Genomic DNA, 18,020 nt, shown 5'->3' on the forward strand with positions numbered 1-18,020 from the left:
AGAAGCTTTACTTGATTCTTCTATCTCAAGAGATATATAATATAGATTTTAAGGAACTTCAATAGCGTCTTCCTTTCTCTTAATTTTCTTTATTAATGTTTTATAATTTTAAAAAAAACATATATATATATATATATATACGTCTTGAGTATATACAAGTTTTGAATTCAGTAGTCTAATCCATAAATGGTGATGGAAATGTTTAAAATGGACACAGATCAAACTCATAGGCCTGTAGAGGCCATACCATATACTATTTGATACGTCATTTTGACCCAATGTTTTGAGCATTTTTGTTGTGATTTACTTCAATGGGATAATTCCCCACCGACCTCGTAAGGTTTCCCTATATTTCAATGAAACACTGGCCTTTCTGGTTTTGAAAATGTCAGTTGAACTCCTATAAGGGGTGCAAATGATAGAGATTGATGTTAATGGGGGTATAAATGTAACGATAAAGGATGCAAATGAAAATCTTTTGCAACCATTAGCGACATAAATGATATTTTTGAAATAAGATGAATCTGTTTGAAAATGGTTCATCAAGTTTCAAGGTAGGAATGTTAACTGGACGGGTCGGGCTAGTTTTTAAAATTCCATCCTCGTTTTCGCGAAGAATTTTTCATCCTGTCCCCGTTGGTTTTTCTGTTTCTTTAGAGGTGGTGCGGGGACTGTGATTTCCCGATCAGGGAATGGGTGGGGTGCTTTTCTCCGTTTACTTTTTTTTATAATTAATATAATTTTTTTAAGAAATTTATATAAAAATTTTTTTTTTATGAATAAAATATAAATAAAATGCATTAAAATGCATTAAAAAGATAATAAAATATATTAAAGTCCAAATTTACAATTATAATAAAATATATTCTTAAAAAATACAATAATCTAAATATATGAAATATTAAAAAATAAATAAATAAATATATACGGACTAGGTTCGGACTGGATTTTTTGTTCCCTGGTCCCAATTTGATCCCGATTCGGACTTTAAAGATTTATCTTGAATCCGTCCTGCAACTTCGATTTTTTGAAAAAAAACGGCCCAAATAAAAACGATGCACCGCAGTTTTCAGGATGTACAAGGCAAATTGCCATCCCAATTTTAAGGTAATACCAAATACTATCTCTTGCTCCTATACCACTTACTGTTGTATTTTCTTAAAATGCTATTCATTGATCAAAATTTGAAGAACAAAAAATTCCTAAACTGTGTAATTTTTCTCTGAATTTTTCACATATAAAGCATGTTGCTGGCTCTAGAAGTTTGCAGAGGCATTTCTTCGCTTAACTGCAAAATGTTGAAGCATTTTCATGTTTGTTTTTGTTAAGGTATTGCTCTGTATCAATCTTTTGAATCCCTTTGATAAGTTCAATAACATGAATTGAATTCATTTGCAAATTTTTGTTGTTTTAATCCTAGGCTTCACTGCCTCTGTCCTTCCCATTGCATTCTGTCCATGTTTCATGCAGAATATTCCCATCCCTTGACTTTACTATGACATTTCCATGTGTTCCATATATATTTTGTACCCACAGCCCTGTTGACTCATTTGTAGACATGCACCCTATGTAAGTATATATATTGATGGCCAGTCGAAATATATGTTTACATGAAATTACTTCAATTTAGACTTTGGTTTCTAATAGTCATGTAATCTTGAAACATGCAGGGGGAAATGAACCTCGGCTTGTTGCTGCTGCAACCGCGCAAATGAATACTTTGCCATTTTACCACTCCTGGAATCGCACTACAAAGCCTTCTTTGGTAATTGTTATGCTGTTTCAATTTTGTTGGTACAACTAATATCTGATGTTTATGTTTCCATGACTCACTGCTGTTTTGTTTTCCCCATTGGTGTTCTATTCCACAGATAACTGCAATTTTATTTATTTATTTATTTTTTAAGTTGTGAAAATTAACTTATTTCATTTTCAGCTAGTTTGGCATAGAAACTACTTGTGTAATTGAAAAATATTTAAGAGGATAGCTTCTTAAGATCTTCAATTCTGACTTTTACTTGTCAATCTCATTCTCTAGGATCTAGCAAAGGAACTTCTAGAAATCTTTACAGATTGGAAAATGGCTTAAGTTTTCTTCACAAAGAGTGGATCAGAGGCCAATGATACTCAGGTGAGTCAGTGATAGCCATTACTCCCAATAGTTGATGATAATTCTGATGATATTTCTGACTTAGAATTATCAGAATATTGACTTAGACATACTTCATCGATGTTGACTTAGAAGTATATATTCTTCAGCAATGTTGACTTTGAAGTTAGACATACTTCCAGTCCTCCTGCATTATGTTCTTTATGTTCTCTTTAAGCTAACCGTAACACTTTGAAAACTCTTTTGGTGAAGATAACAAAGTTGATAGAAAAAATACAGAAATAAATTTATATCAAATATCAATTGAGTTCCATGATTGAGTACTGAGGGCTGTAAATTAATGGATAATTTCTGAAACTTTTTTGCATGTAGGTGAAACTCATTTGGTACTATAATAATGCACTCGGAAGGCCAAACAAAAAGAAGTTCATTGCTCGAGCAAAATCATATATTCTATAACTAAGCTGATATTGTTTTCCTCTGTTTTTACTTTGCATTCTGCTCAAGTAACTTAATTAGATTTCACATTTTGACAGATATCATGGTTCAACTCTTATAGCAGCTAGTCTATCTGGGTAGGATAAATTTACAAGAAGTTTATTTTCTGAAACAATTATCTTATTTAATGAATCTCTTTATTCCAAGTAACTTAAAAAGTTTAATCACAGCCTTCCAGCTGTTCATCAAGCATTTGATCTTCCAGCTCCATTTGTGCTGCACATTGACTGCCCTCACCACTGGCGTTTTCATCTTCCAGGTTGTCTATATTTTCCCTATCTCTTTTTTATTTTATTTTTTGTTTTTACTCTTTATCTAAATCAAGTATCTTTTATACTAACACTATGAATGCTGATGCATTTTGAAGGTGAGACTGAGGAGGAGTTCTCAACCAGATCTGCCAATAATCTCGAGAATCTTATCCTCAAAGAGGGACCAGAGACGGTAACAGAAAATAACTAAACTGTTTGGGAAATCAATAAAAGCAACTTCATTTTTCTTTCTTCTTTGTTGTCAAAGGAAAATGGTTGTTCATTTCAGATAGCTGCATTTATTGCTGAACCTGTCATGGGAGCAGAAGGAGTGATACTTCCCCCTAAGACTTGTTTCGAAAAGGTATATTGCTCTTTCACATTGAACTCTAGCCAGAAACTTCCATGAATGTAATATATGCATCTCATACTTGCTGGTTGGCTGGCTAACGTAGTTTTGATGGATGCAAGCTTTAGCTGCCCAGCAGAAGAAAAAGTTAAAACTGTGTAGCAAAAAATGCTTTTCAAAACAGCATAATGTTTTTGGTTAGTTCTATATAAATGATTTATCAATGGTTAGAAAAGTGCACCAGCTAAAGTTTTGTGATTTATTTTCAAATTTTGAAGCAGGCTATTTGTTTTTTAACATATGTACATCATAATATTTTGCAACGTCAAAGAAATTTAACAAGTAAGTTTCATATTAATGCAGATTCAATAGTTCTCAAGAAATATGACATTCTTTCCCTTGCAGATGAGGTAATTAGTGTTACCATTCTCATTTTTCTGTTATGATACATAGCTCTTTGGTGGTGTTTCCTAAGCTTGGGCTTGCTTTGCTCAATCCTTTAATCTTAGGTTATCTGTGGATTTGGGAGACTTGAAACAATGTTTGGATGTGACAAATACAACATTAAACCGGACCTTGTCTCAGTGGCAAAGGTAAAGTGAACAACAATATCTCAAATGCAGAGTTAGTCCCTACATCTTCTGGAACGCATCATCTTTTTTTTTTTTTTTTTTTTTTTTCTTCTTCTAAATAGTTACGGCTATTGGAATATCCAGGCGCTTTCTTCTGCATATATGCCAATTGCTGCTGTTTATGTAAGTCCTCAAGTTTCAGAAGTTATACACTCCCAAAGCAACAAGCTTGTTATAGTAGAGAAACTCATTGCAATTTCATTTCACACCCCTTTAAGCTCTTCACTTCGGTTATTTCCATTTGCAGGTTCGTTCTCTCACAGATTTACTTATTCAGGGCATCCAGTTCCATGTGCAGTTGCAATTGAAGCGCTCAAAATCTATAAGTTAGTTTTTTCTACCGAACTTTAAAAATATTGCAAACTAAATGCAATTTTAGACTCAATCCAAGCATCCTAATTTGATATTGTTAGTCACATATTAACTTGATAGTAACAGAAGTTTGATTGCTTGTTTTTAGGGAGACAAAGATTCTTGAGCATGTAAATAGCATTTCGCCAAGGTTCCAAGATGGTCTAAAAGCTTTCTCTAGCACTCGAACTGTTGGGGAGGTATGTGTTTTCCGTCCAAAATTTATCATTTTGGTAAAAAAGATACTGCACATGACAATATGAAAGAGAGAGTACAAACTTTTAATTTTGAATGCAACTCCTTGAATTGTAGCAGATTCGGGAAGACTGGTTTGGTGCTCGGTACAGAATTCACAAACAAATCACCCAACGATCCATTCCCTCCTGAATGGGGCAAGTTCTCTCTTTTCTTTTTTTTTTCAAATATGGTTCACATTAAATAGATATTTTCAACTTGTCAAGGATGAATTTTGTGCTTAAGCTGCATTTTTTTGAACGGGCAACCATTCTTCAATGATATAAATTTTCTGATCTTTGTAATCACCTTATAGTACTTTTTAACAATGAGGGATACAGATATAGGTGCATATTTTGGAGCTCAATGTGTGCAGCGTGGGATGTTCATACGTGTAACCGGTGATAATAGATCCTTGGCTCCGCCATATATCATCTCAGATGAAGAAGTTGATAAGGTGAACTTATGAATCTTCCTCAATATACTTTTAAAAACCAGTATAAGAATGTTCTCTATTTTTAGCTTAAAAAACTAAACTTTGAGAACTAGATGCAATCTACAATGCGTTGAAACTGTCTGAAAGCACAAAAAGCTTTAGCAAAACCATTTGATTCTACATGATCAAGTTGAGATCAGTTTTCCTTAAACTTCGCAAGGATATGTAAAACCCCCTTCTTTTTATTTTATATATTGAAGTTCCAACTCTAACTAAAGCCCAAAATTTGTTATCATAATTGTCAGATAATAAGCATAGACAGCCAAGCGCTAAAGGAATGCGAACAGATGGTCAACTATCTCAAGTCTCAGAAAAAATAAATTCATCACCATGAAAGACTTGTCAAAAAAAAAAAAAAAAAAAAAGACCATTGGTGTAAAAAATAAAGTATTTTCTATTTGCTGCTGTATGATATAGTAATTAGTGTTTAATTATATTTCCTTAGCTTAGATAATGTTAAATCATATTCATATGCAGATAGCTTTGATAGTGAATCCAAACAAATCATAAATCTCTGAATAAAAAAATCATCTAATTTATAGTCATAGAAACAAGAAGAGAAAAGGGTAGTACAAAAGCACGATAGAGAAGAAAAATATTGTAATATCATGTAAAGGAAGAAAGTGAAAAAGGGTACAGAGTGAATCAACTTTTGGCATCCTTTTCGGCTTTTCTTCTGGCACGCTTTTCCCTGGAGCTTGGAAATCGCCTGAATCCTTCATTCTCAGTGTCTGAATCTTCGAAATCTCTGAAAGATTTCTACATGTTCAAAGTAACATTACAAGTAACACAGAGTATAGTAATTAGCATTGTGTGTGTCTTAGACAGAGACAGATAGAGAGCAGGATACCTCTCTAATCTCGTTGAAGCTTACAGCGTAGAAGGTGACAGCAGCAGCTGCTACAATTCCCAGAATTGGGAGGCCTATTTGTTGTAAGCCATCCATCTTTCTCTGTTTCTCTCTGCTGAATTACCAGTGTAAGAAATGTTCAAATGGGTGTCTGAGAATAAGAGATAAGGAGCATAACCACCACCGAAAATGATAAAATGATGTGGACCTATTTTAAACCCATGTTACATAAGTCCCTTTTGATTTTGCGGTCCATTTGACTGTAGCGGATAATAGGGACTAAAAATTATGAATTGTTTGTTACAGCACGTTACATATACAAATTTGCCAATTTATTTGACTTTTTTGGACTGGATTATAAGTGGTTTTAAAAACAAAATAGATTGAAATAGATTGAACTGAATTGGATTCACATTGTTGTCTTTTATATTTCTTATTTTATTTTCTTTATTTTAGTTTAGACGAACTCAGAGCTTGTGCACATCAAGAAGGCGATGTCAAATAAAAAAAACAACCAAGTTGCATAACATGTTCCAGATCCCCAAAAAGTAGACAAAATTCCTCTTATAAATCAAGATGCTTAATCTGAAATATTTACTTCTAAGGTCGAATCAACATATCCCCCTTACAAGGCAAAGAGAAGAAAATGGAAAAACAGTTAAAATTATGTTGCTATAAGGAAAATTTTAAGTAAAAATTTATTTCGACTGCCGTGATGAAAGGTGGAATGCACAGCTTTATACTTGGTGTCTTTCGACCAAAACAATTATTGTTAATGTTCTCAAGGTCAGCTAATGTTTCGCATCTTCTTCTTCACAGAACTTGGAGTATTTATCCGAATCCATCAGGTTATTAAGCTCATCCTTACTGCTCATCTCGACCTTTATAATCCATCCCCTTTCATACGGACTTGCATTTACCTGTACCATCATGATTCACAAATAGAAAGCGCATAAGAAAGCTACCCATCTTCTGGTAATGGTACATCTAGCAAACTAGTGTTCTGCAGGAAAATATTCTGGTTGTTCTGGTTAAGGACTATATATTATCCACATCAAGCAATTAAGTATTGCAAGTGTTGTTGGGTCATTCATAGGAACTTCTAATGATAATGAACTTGCAATCGAATGTCCTAATCATAAATCTCATATCTTTTTATGTCTAATAAGTCTTTTTGGCCCTGATAGAGACATCCAGAAGCAGTTTATATGACTTAATTACATCCAAAAGTTATTAAAGTGAGAAGTAGAATTATTGGATGCCAAAATGCACAACTCTAGCGGATAAGAAACCATTACTCTGTCAGAATGTCAGCTAAACTTAAACATACGTAGTTCTGAAAGGTTTTAACTTCGGTGACTGGTCTACACAAGCTTTCTTCATAATAATGAAAGAAAACCGTTCAAGTGCTGGACTTTCGATGTATAACCGGGACTCGGTAACCTGTAAGTGTGAAATTGAAGACTAATATAAATCTTCAAGGTTCTTTTCCTAATTTTTCTAACGGATAAGCAATTAAAATGTTATTAGTTGGGGAAAAACCAAGTAGAAATCACTTTTTCTGTCTTCAAAATATTTGAAATGCTAGAGCTTCAACTGACAATGAACTTTAATTTCCCACATCAATGGCTTGTATGAACTATTTGTTTTTTTATTTGTAATGAGGACTATCAACAGGCCAAGCTTAATGTGATTAGTGATGAAGCATGCTGTGAACTTAATATTCATATATGGAACTCAATGAATGTGATCAGTGCTTACCAAACCCGGAGAGCTATTTAGCTCTTCATTGACTTCGATTACTTTGCCTGAAACAGGAGAGTTTATGTCACTGGTTGCTTTCACACTCTCAACAGCACCAAAACTGTTGCCCTGTGTAACACCAACCCCAACATCTGGCAACTCAACATATACAACATCCCCTAAATGATCCTGAGCATGGTCTGTTATTCCAATTGTAGCCAAATTTCCATCAAGTTTTGCCCACTCATGAGACTCTGCATACATTAAATTCTTTACAACTGGAGATGGAGAAAAGATTAGCGTTAGAAAAATACCAAAAAAACAAAAAACAAAAAAAAACCCAAAACTCCATAGTCAAGATTATGTCTCCTGCAAACATAAAAGCAACTACAGGTACACATTCTGGGGAGTTGCAGAAAGTAGAAAAGTGCAAATTGCAAATATCGATAGTGACTAAATGTCATTCCTTTTTTGGGGTATGTGAAGCATATTAATCGGTTAGAACTAAGAAGGAAGCAGATATGAGGAGTTTGTTAAGAATCAAATTATAACAGATGGGCTGGAGGGTTACAAGCAAATTTAGATAGGATTAAACAAAACCAAACCCAATTCTTCTTTTTCACAAACACATTCTGAAATCTTAATTACCATTTTAATGGAACCAACAATTTACAGAATTTGACACTGAGCTGAAATCTGATAATATAGAACTACTTTACAATGAACAATTCATTAGGCAGAGATAAGGCCCGAACATACAGAAATTTAAAGTAAAGGAACCAAAATTCTAGAACTTGGGATTAAAGAATGAAAACAAAAAGCAAAATACCATGACAAAACACGTTACATTCAAGTTAAAAAATAAAAATTAAAAAAAAAAAAAAGGCATATGAGACTTCTGGATACGGACCGCTAAGAATAAAAAGACTTACAAGGTCAGAAGGGATCAAGAAAAAAGCAATAAAAAGGAAGTTTGAGGGAATTACCAGAAGAAAAGCCTCTAAAAGGAAGAGAGAGCCTGAGATATGAAGCAGCCTTTGCTGCCCATAACCTACTACTGCTACTCATCGCCATCTCTGATCTCTCTCTCTCTCTGTCCTGTCTGTCTCTGTCTCTTTGATATATGCACTGATCCCGATGCTCCAACTCCCGAAACTCAACGTACACGGCTCTATAACGGACGTGCCCGGTTAATTCGTTTTTTTTTTTAAAAAAAAAATTAATTTTATTTTTTATTAGGGAATATAACATTTTCAAAATAATTTAATCTTACATAATTTAAAAATTATAGCTAACATTTATAAAGAAATTTAAATAATATCATTTTTAAAAGTGTTAGTGAAACAGGAAAGGTAAAAAAATTATAATTTTTTAAAACCTAATAGGAAATTGATAATATTTTTGAAATTGAAAAAATTAAATTATATTTAAGTAAAATTTAAAAGGAGATAAATGAAATTACTCCCTTTTTTTTTTAATAATACATTTTGGAATGTTGCGCTTTTACAATTTAGGTTCTCCATAAAATCACCCCATAAAATCATCTATTTTTTATATTAATTTTTGGATAAAATTAAACACATTACAACTGGTTTAATTTTTTTTTTCTTAAAAAAAAAAAAAAAAAACACTCATTACAACTCGCAAATGGAAGAATTTTATCCGTCTTAAAGTTTGAACACTGGACATTTTTTTTTTTTTTTAATAAATTTCATGCATATAGATCTGATTGAGATGAAAGGCGTCTAAAATATCATTGACAAGGTATTAATGGCTCTGATATATTCAATTCTGTTTAGTTATTTATTAAAATAAAAAAAAGTAATTTGTGTTTTATCAAATTGTGAATTTTAAAATCTAATTGTTATTAAGGATTTTTCGCTTTGTTACTTGGTAGTTGAAGTTTAATTTTTTAGGCACTTTGATCCTTAAGTTATCTTTTTGTATACTTGGTACTTGATGTAATATGTAGGGCTCTTTAAAAGGATGTTTGATTTTGTAATTTTATTGTTTCTTTGTTAATCTCTAAATTATATTTATAATTGCATTTTGGTACTAAACTTGTTTTGTTTGGCACTTTGTTCTTTGAATTTTAGTTTTTAATGTACTTTAATCCTTAAATTATTTTTTTATCTACTTTGTACTTAATACAATATGTAGGGCTCTTTATGAGGATGTGTCATTTTGTAATCTTATTGTTCCTTTATTACAAAAAATGTACTGCATATTTTAAAATTGTTAAAAATTAAATAGTTTAAAGATCAAAATTCAATAGAAAATAAAATTTCAAACCAATGTGCCTAAATAAAACTTCAGAGCATGTCTTTCATCCTTTTGCAAAAGGTTTTCATTTTACAAATTGAAAAATGATTAAAAAAATGCATCCTGTAGCTATTTTTGAAATGTAGGATATAAAACAAAGATGAAAACATTCTTCGAAATACAAATAAATTGAAGACATTCAGTTTTACCTGTATCTCAAGAATTTTGAAATAAAAGATATTACAGGAAACATATAATAGTTTCATTTTAAATTGGAATATATTTATTTTATATAGATATATATAATATTTATACATATCGAATGCAAAAATAGGTAATGTTTAGTATATTTAATTATAAAGATTTTTCTTCATATAAATATATATATATATATGATAATTAACATTTAATTATCAAATATGATTTTATTATTTTTATTCTCATAAAATATTTTTAAATAGATTACCATATATGTTTTAAATTTTAAATATGAAATCCAATTTATTATTTTTATTTTGTAAAATCAACTTACAAAAATTATATTGGAAAAAATTATCGGATCCAATAGTTTAATAACTAATAAAGCCAATAACCCTCGTTATTAATATGAAAAAAAAATTGAAGGTAATAACCTCTATTTTTTTTTTTTTTTTGGTTAATAATGTTTCTAAGTTGTCCTTTCATAGACATCGAAGTTAATAACTAAACTGGTGTGTTAGAATTAAATCTAATTAGATTAATGTGCACCAAATCAAAAACAAAAACTTCAACATAGTAAGTTTTGAAACTGATAATCTAAATTGTAAAAATTTGAAATTAAAGGTATTAAAACACAATTATTATTATTATTTTACATTTTATGCTTAATAATAATGGAACGAGATAATTAGATAAATTTCTTTTTTTATTTTAAAATGTCTAACCTGAAGCCATATGGTAATTATTAGTTGGTTTTATTTTAATTCTCTTTTGATTTTAAAAAATTTAAAATTTTAGATTTTTTTAAAAAGAAAAACAAAAAGAAAACCATATTCCATAATGCTGTAGCTATAAGGCTACTATTAATGTGAAATAATATATCATAATCTTATTAGTTGAAAATTATTTATAAACTAAAATAAGGATAAATGAACAGTAAAATGATAAATAAAACTTTTTTTAAAAATTATAAATAAAACTCAATAAAAACTAATAAAATAATATCAAATCCATTGTCATATTAATAATTGATAAACATATGGAAATTAATTCAATTGAATATATCTAAGCTATGTTCGTATAATTTTTTTGACCATTTACATATATTTCTCATCATCCTGATGTTTCGAATCAATGATTTCATAATTATAGATGTGAGTGACTTATCAATTGAGTCAACGTTATTTGATTTTACTAAAATAATTAAATATATCAATTTTTAATTATATAATTTAATCTTATAATGATTTGTTGGATAATTGATTTAAATATAATTGTCATTTATAATCTGTAGTAGTTTATATTCAACCCCTATTTGTTCATGACCAAAATAAAATATTTTTTGAAAAAAGCATATTTGTTGGTTTGATATTTTAAATTTTTATGGGGGAAAAAAAGAAGGTTTGTAGTACAATTTATAATTATAAGAATATTCACAATTAATATGGGATGGCTATAGAAAAAGAAAAAGAGAAAAAAATAAATAAATAAATTGATTTAGTTAGATTGTCATACCAAGTCATGAAAGTGTGACGCACATGGTGAGCAGCAATGCTAATATTATATACCAATAAAGTTGTTAAACTGCTGTTTAGCAAAAGAAAATAATAAAAAATAGAAATAAAAAAATAAAGTTGTTAAACTGCTGTAAGCTTCATGCCGAAATGAATTAAATTTATTTTAAATCAGTTAAAAAAAAATTAAGCGTTAAAATATATATTTTGATATTTAATTTTATAAAATAGAGAGTTTAATTGAATCAAAAAATAGGAAGATGCTCTTCTGCTACTTGGTGTAAGTTGTAACTCAAATGTGGTCCAATTGATCCTCTTTGCTTGCCACCTTTTTTGATAGATATGTGATTTAGGATAGTTTATCGGAGAAAACTCCCAGAATCTATATCTTAACGTTTGTATTTTTTTTTTTTTTTTTTTTTGGTGTTTCAATGAATACTGATTTTATAGCAAAAAATACATTGCACCACTTGCAATACTTTAAATTAGTTTTTTTATTTTTCTTCCTATTTAAAGTAGAGAATAATATTAAAAGAATATATAAAAGTTGACACAATCTGTATCATTTTTCTAGTTGTCAATGGAAAAAGTCAAATATGTACATTGTAATTCCAAGACGCCAATTTGGTCTCAATACTTGGACAAGTAGCCGCTAGATTGAAAAAATTGATCGGTTGGTGGTTTTTTGTTTTAGTTGACTGTAGTCTTGGTATCTTTATTTTAACCTATAGTTGCAAAATTGGATTCTACATTTTAATATTTAAGTTTATATTTAATTTCAATTGAGGTTCAAAATTTCATTATAAATAAAAATATTGAAGGTTTAAAATATGAAAATTTCTATAGGTATATCTGAAAGTATTGAATATAGATAAAAATTTATTAAAAAATGATAAAAATTTATTTAAAAAAATAAAAAATTTTGTTGAAATTTTAAAATTAGCTTATTTAATCAATCAATTATCAATTTGATCATAAAACTTGCAAAATATTGAATAGATATTGTATTTCTCTTAACTAATTTAATTTTAATAAACGGTAATGATCATAAATAAATTATTATTTGTAAAAATATACAAAAATATATATACAAATTATTTATTAATGAAGATAAAATAATTATTACAATTATATTATATTTCATAAATATCATCCAAATACTTATAGAAAATTCTTAAGTAGTTGAAAACTATTGGTTTTCAAATTTGATATGTGAAATGTAAAAAATAATTATTAAAAGATATATCTACTTGATAATTTTTCATGTAATTATTAATATGCCACCTGTGAAGATTTCAAATTAAATATAGTAGTTCTTCATGTTTAGTATAATATATTTTATCATCTTTTTATTTTTATTTGTTTAATCTTATTAATTTAAATACTATCAATACCAATTTAAGATAATATTGTATATCCATATTATTATTTTATGTTATTATTTTTCATTCTTATATAATTAACTATTAATTTGTAATTTTGGAATTCTAATAAACCCATCTTGTACAAAGTGTATAGTAAATATATATACATTTTATCAATAAATAAATACTATTAAGCTTATTTAATTTAATTCATTTTGTTTTATTTGTATTATTAAATATTTAAAAGATAAAAAAAAATTATCACTTAAGTTAATTTGGTAAAATAATTTACTAAATATCCACAATATTTATGAATTTTTTTATAAATTTTTTTTGAAAATTGATAGATATTTTCAAAATTTCCATGAAAATTTTGAAAATTTATATAGAAATTTAATGAATATTATAAATTTTTTAATCAAATTGTTAAGGATTTGATGTGGATATTTTGATAGAAAGTTTCATAGAAATTTTGGTAAAATTTCAAAAATTTCAATGGATATTATAAAAATTATATCCGTTTATATTTGAGACCTGAATTTTTCAACCTCTTAAAAAAATAAAAATTTTAAAAAAATTTCAATGAAAATTTCAGATATTTAAAATCTTGATTTCAATATTGATTCTGTATTTTCAATTTTCTTTCATGGATGTCCCATAAATTTGTCTAGTGTAAAATCTTTAAAAATACACTTTCAGATTTCCATTTGATTAAATTTGAATGAAATCTCCTTCTCTTTTAATTTAAAATATAATACAATTGTTGATAATTTTTTCTTCTTCTTTTTTCATGGACACCTTTTATTTTAATTTTATTTTTGATATAGTAAACTTTGATACTATAAATTTATTTTATTTGATATTTTAAAAGTAACTATAATTTTGGACTCTCTAATTAAGCTCAAGTTTCAATTTTGATCAAAATTTCTATTATTTTCCAGTCCACGCTGAATCCAAAATTAAAATTAAAGATTTCATTTGAAAAATTTGAAAATTGGAGTCCACACTGAAACCAAAACTCAAATGAGAATCGAAAAATTTTTAAAATGGAAAGTAAAAAAAGACCAAAATAAAAGCACCAAAAGTATAATTGAATGAATATATATATATATATATAATAATAATATTTTATCGGATGAAGTTGGAGTTTTATACTGCCTAACCTTAAGTTTATTAATAAAAAATTCAAGATCTAGAATAAAATTATATATATAATTATTCATGTATATATAAATATTTTCTTTTTTTGTTCTTTGAATTGAGTTGCTGAGTCGAGTCATCAGGGTCCCAAAACAGCCACTAAAAGGGGTTGGCCGGCCGCGATTCAGTCAGCGATCCAAACATTCCAGCCCCTCTCCATACTTCTCGAATGTTAAGAAGTTGCCCACATGTTTACCCATTTTCAATCTACCCCCAAGAATTTAATTAGTTTATAAATTCTCTATGTTTGAGATTTTTGTTCACACCAATTTTTTTTGTTTAACATTTCTTGTTAGAGGCGCTTTTTTTATTTAACCAAAAATAAAAATAAAAATTAGTCGACCTTTTTATTAATAGTTCAAGTATAATTGGAACAAAAAATGACCCTTCTTGTTATAGCACTACACATTTATCAATTAGGGACTACCAAATGATAACAACACTTTATACCAACCTATTAAAAATTTTCCGATACCATCTAATTTAAATTCATAAATGAACATCATTGATTTTTTCATAATTAGTTTGAAACTAACATTACGGTGGAGGCTCTTTTTTCTATTAACAGCTTTTCCTTCAACATCCTTTATCCCAACCCAATGGACAAATTCACAATAATGGAATCCAATATTCCCACTTCATCTTTTTGAAAAAGAAAAAAAATGGTTTCATTTCAAAGGAGTGGTCATAAAGATTAATATACATCCTTTGAAATTGGAAAGCAATTGAAAGTATAAGAGTACCCTTCATCAACTCATGAAAAGGATTAAAAAGTGGTGAACAAATTTTATTTTTTCTCCTTCTAATAAGGACAATCAACACAAAAATTAAGTCCTTTTTAGCAATTTAAATTACCACATTGTTGAGGTGGAAATTTTCTATTTGGTATAAAGTTGAAGCTCGCAAGTAGCATCTTAATTGTAATAGGTCATCCAAACTGCTGGTGGAATTTGGGCAAAAAGAGCATAAAAGTTTTAATCGAGAGGGATATTTACAAATATAGAATAATTAAGGGGCCAAAATAAAAATTAAAAAGTATTGTGACCGGAGCGTCTATAATTATATAATTGTGAGAGAGAAAAAGCCAAAGGGTTGATCGTCCAAAGAGAAACGGAGTCGTCATGTGTGCCCAATGTACACATAGGAGGGCGGTTTGGTCGGTCGACTGCGGCCGCCACTTTGAGACCAAAAAGCCAAACAAATTTTTCTAACTTACTCAATGACCATTCTACCCCCGTTTTTGTCACGAATTTCAGATTAGCTATTACTAGACATCTTAAAGTTTATTTATTTGGGCAATAATTAATGAAAATTTTAAGTTGGTGGGGCATACAAGATTTTTTAAAGTTCACACAATTTTTTTTCTTACTTAATATTAGTTTAAATAGGGATTTATACACACGTTGCAAATATTAAAGCAAATAATAAAACAAGAGAAAATTGATGATAAAAATAGATGAAATGAAAATCATTTTTCATTTTCTTGTATTTTCATAAAATGTTTTTTTTTTTTCAATCATTCTAAAGGTATAAAGATTTGAACTAGACGCTATTATATGAGAATATAGTGGTTTTATCATTGTTGTAATTAAATAACTTTTTAGTTAATTTATTTTTCAAATAAATGAAAAAATGTATTTTACGTATAAAATTAAGGATAAAAACTTATATGCAATTATTGTACTAGTGATATGATACAACAGACTATTCAGAAATTATTATTTAATAAATATTATATAGGTTTCACATACTTTATTTTATTGCCATATAATATTGTATGTGAATATAGGTTATTAAATTTTTATGGTATCTAATTAATAAAAATGGTGAGAAAATTTCCAATGACATATTTCATCACTATAATTTGGCACTTTTCTATTATTTGATATCTCTAATTGAGATGTCAAATCTAACAATGCCGAAATTGGTGTTAAATTTGGCACCTAATTTGACATAGGGTCCCACAACATTAAAGTATGTGGGCTTCATAACTTTTTTATTGAATTAAATATTGTTATTTTGTTTTTTATTGATATAAAAGTGAGTCATATTTTTGCTTTTTATTAGCATTGAGTAAAGTTAAAAGATGGCATTAATATTTTTAAGATTTTACTATTGGAGTTCAAATATTAAAATTTAGGATTGATATTTACATTAAAAAACTTATGCTATCAAATTTTTAAAATGATAACATCAAAATGATATTTATCTTTGAAAATGCTTTAAGAGTTGCATAGTTTTACCCTTATATGCAAGTTTTTTCTAACAGCTAATTATCATTAGCCCCTTGATATTTGCTAAAACATCATTTAATCCCCCAATGTTTCAAAATTTATCAAATACCGCCCCATCACCTAATTTATATTATAAAATTATACTTTTTAACTAAGTTGGCTCACAAAAAATTTGTTTTGTTTTTATATCGAAGTAAATAAATAATAAATTAATATTGAAAAGAAGCATTTATCATTTTTGGTGAATGATTGTTTATGGTATGTATATGTCAAATGATAATTTAAACAGTTATTATGGTTTATTTTTAAAATTTTAATATAAACAAATATTAATAAATATCTCAACTAAAACTTAAACATATAATGATGACTGTTACCAATGATGATAAACAGCAAAATTTATTAATAGTTTGTCATAATTCATTATGCATTACAAGACTAAATTAATAAAGTAGTATATAAAAAGAAAACCAATATTTTTAATTTTTTTATTTTAAACGAAGTATCTCATTTAAAATCCAAATCAATGTAAGTTTCAAATATCTCATTTATGATCAAGCTTAAAATAGATTTTTCTATAAGTTCCTGTTTGAGAATTGTCAAAGTTGAAAGAGCAATTGATTATCAGAATTTAATTTTATAGGATTTAGTTTCATGAAAAATAATTTTTCTCTGGCTATGTTTGGTGAGTAATAGAAAAGTTGAGATTTGTAAGTAATTAAATTTAATATTGTATAATAAATTAAGAACAAATATGAATTTAAAAAAAAAAAATTAAAACTATTATTTTTTCGGATTCTTAAAATAACACATTTATAGGTGGTAACAACTTTTCCATATATTTTTATACATTGGTGAAAATCTAATTACTTGGGTCCATATTTTCCTACATCACAATAAATATCCAAAAAAAAAAAAAAACTATCACTTTTCCAAAAAAATTAGATTCCCATTAATTTTACTATTATCCAAACATGTCATAAATAAATTTAATTAAAAAATAAAGTTTTGAACAAATGTTAAATGTTCAAGTGGTAAATGGTGAATTTTGAAACTTTTAAGATGGATGATATTTAACCAACCTTAGGAGAGTAAATGAAATTTTCCTTAAGATTAAATACTACTTAAGAATATTTAGAACCAAATCTAAATAAAATCCAAGAAAGCAATACCACCACATTGCGCTGTTGAAGGGTCGAGTAATGATAATAAATAATCCTTTTTGTCTATTCTATCATGTGGAATAATCGCTCCACATGTTAGCATTTGGCAAGAAAGTGAAAGGAATAAATAAGAAAGAAATCAGATCTAATTGGCAGCAAAAGAAAATATTTTTATTATAAAAGGAGATCTAGATGCATTTTGGTTTTTTTGGCTATCGATCTAGACGAATTTGGGAAATTAAGTAAAATGTCATTCTCATTTTTCCTTTTTCTTTGCTATACATGGCATTTAAAATCTTATGTAAAATCTTATGGATTATCTTGTTTTAAATTGGAATAATTTTGATGACTCAAAAAAAAAAAAAATTGGATGTAATTTACAGAGATTTTCAATAATTACTTATGGAATTAAATTAATTTTTTTGACAATATTTTGCAGGAATTTCAATTCAAACATATCATAATTGGTTTATGCACGATCATAAGGAAAATGAAAAACACTCATTAGTCATTGTTCCATGGTGGGATTACTGGTTAGAGAGCAGAAACAAACAAAAAGAAAAAGAAAAAG

The 18,020-nt window shown here is 28.1% G+C and overlaps 3 protein-coding genes and 1 long non-coding RNA gene across 4 annotated transcripts; 2 read left to right on the forward strand and 2 right to left on the reverse strand.

Moving 5' to 3' along the window:
- The first annotated feature begins 1,055 nt into the window (after positions 1–1,055).
- LOC107416848 (probable gamma-aminobutyrate transaminase 3, mitochondrial) lies at positions 1,056–3,549 on the forward strand. The gene is made up of 6 exons (XM_060816728.1): positions 1,056–1,083; positions 1,671–1,765; positions 2,630–2,685; positions 2,779–2,867; positions 2,976–3,052; positions 3,149–3,549. Exons 1-6 carry the CDS (start codon positions 1,056–1,058, stop codon positions 3,266–3,268), a joined length of 465 nt encoding a protein of 154 aa, XP_060672711.1. The 3' UTR covers positions 3,269–3,549.
- Positions 3,550–3,904: 355 nt separating this feature from the next.
- On the forward strand, positions 3,905–5,658 carry LOC132799332 (uncharacterized). Its single transcript, XR_009638689.1, has 4 exons — positions 3,905–3,963; positions 4,088–4,166; positions 4,301–4,391; positions 4,507–5,658. It is a non-coding gene; the product is annotated as an uncharacterized LOC132799332 (long non-coding RNA).
- LOC107416862 (uncharacterized) lies at positions 5,412–5,912 on the reverse strand. The gene is made up of 2 exons (XM_016025413.4): positions 5,772–5,912; positions 5,412–5,680 (listed from the first exon to the last, which is right to left on the reverse strand). Exons 1-2 carry the CDS (start codon positions 5,865–5,867, stop codon positions 5,567–5,569), a joined length of 210 nt encoding a protein of 69 aa, XP_015880899.2. The 5' UTR covers positions 5,868–5,912; the 3' UTR covers positions 5,412–5,566.
- Positions 5,913–6,309: 397 nt separating this feature from the next.
- Positions 6,310–8,663, reverse strand: LOC107416860 (glycine cleavage system H protein 2, mitochondrial). The gene is made up of 3 exons (XM_016025411.4): positions 8,501–8,663; positions 7,533–7,792; positions 6,310–6,691 (listed from the first exon to the last, which is right to left on the reverse strand). Exons 1-3 carry the CDS (start codon positions 8,586–8,588, stop codon positions 6,563–6,565), a joined length of 477 nt encoding a protein of 158 aa, XP_015880897.3. The 5' UTR covers positions 8,589–8,663; the 3' UTR covers positions 6,310–6,562.
- Between the last annotated feature and the right edge of the window lie 9,357 nt (positions 8,664–18,020).

Source organism: Ziziphus jujuba, chromosome 4 (assembly GCF_031755915.1).
Source record: "Ziziphus jujuba cultivar Dongzao chromosome 4, ASM3175591v1".
Classification (NCBI taxonomy): Eukaryota; Viridiplantae; Streptophyta; class Magnoliopsida; order Rosales; family Rhamnaceae; genus Ziziphus; species Ziziphus jujuba.

Bases quoted from the DNA above. Each gene is read 5' to 3' on its own strand.
- LOC107416848 (XM_060816728.1), top strand. From the start codon at position 1,056: ATGCACCGCAGTTTTCAGGATGTACAAG. The intron at 2,686-2,778 runs GTAGGATAAATT...GTTTAATCACAG, and splicing joins ATAGCAGCTAGTCTATCTGG to CCTTCCAGCTGTTCATCAAG. The intron at 3,053-3,148 runs GTAACAGAAAAT...TGTTCATTTCAG, and splicing joins TCAAAGAGGGACCAGAGACG to ATAGCTGCATTTATTGCTGA.
- LOC107416862 (XM_016025413.4), bottom strand. From the start codon at position 5,867: ATGGATGGCTTACAACAAATAGGCCTCCCAATTCTGGGAATTGTAGCA. The intron at 5,681-5,771 runs GTATCCTGCTCT...TTGAACATGTAG, and splicing joins GCTTCAACGAGATTAGAGAG to AAATCTTTCAGAGATTTCGA.
- LOC107416860 (XM_016025411.4), bottom strand. From the start codon at position 8,588: ATGGCGATGAGTAGCAGTAGTAGGTTATGGGCAGCAAAGGCTGCTTCA. The intron at 7,793-8,500 runs GTAATTCCCTCA...CTCCATCTCCAG, and splicing joins TTTTAGAGGCTTTTCTTCTG to TTGTAAAGAATTTAATGTAT. The intron at 6,692-7,532 runs GTAAGCACTGAT...ATGATGGTACAG, and splicing joins TAAATAGCTCTCCGGGTTTG to GTAAATGCAAGTCCGTATGA.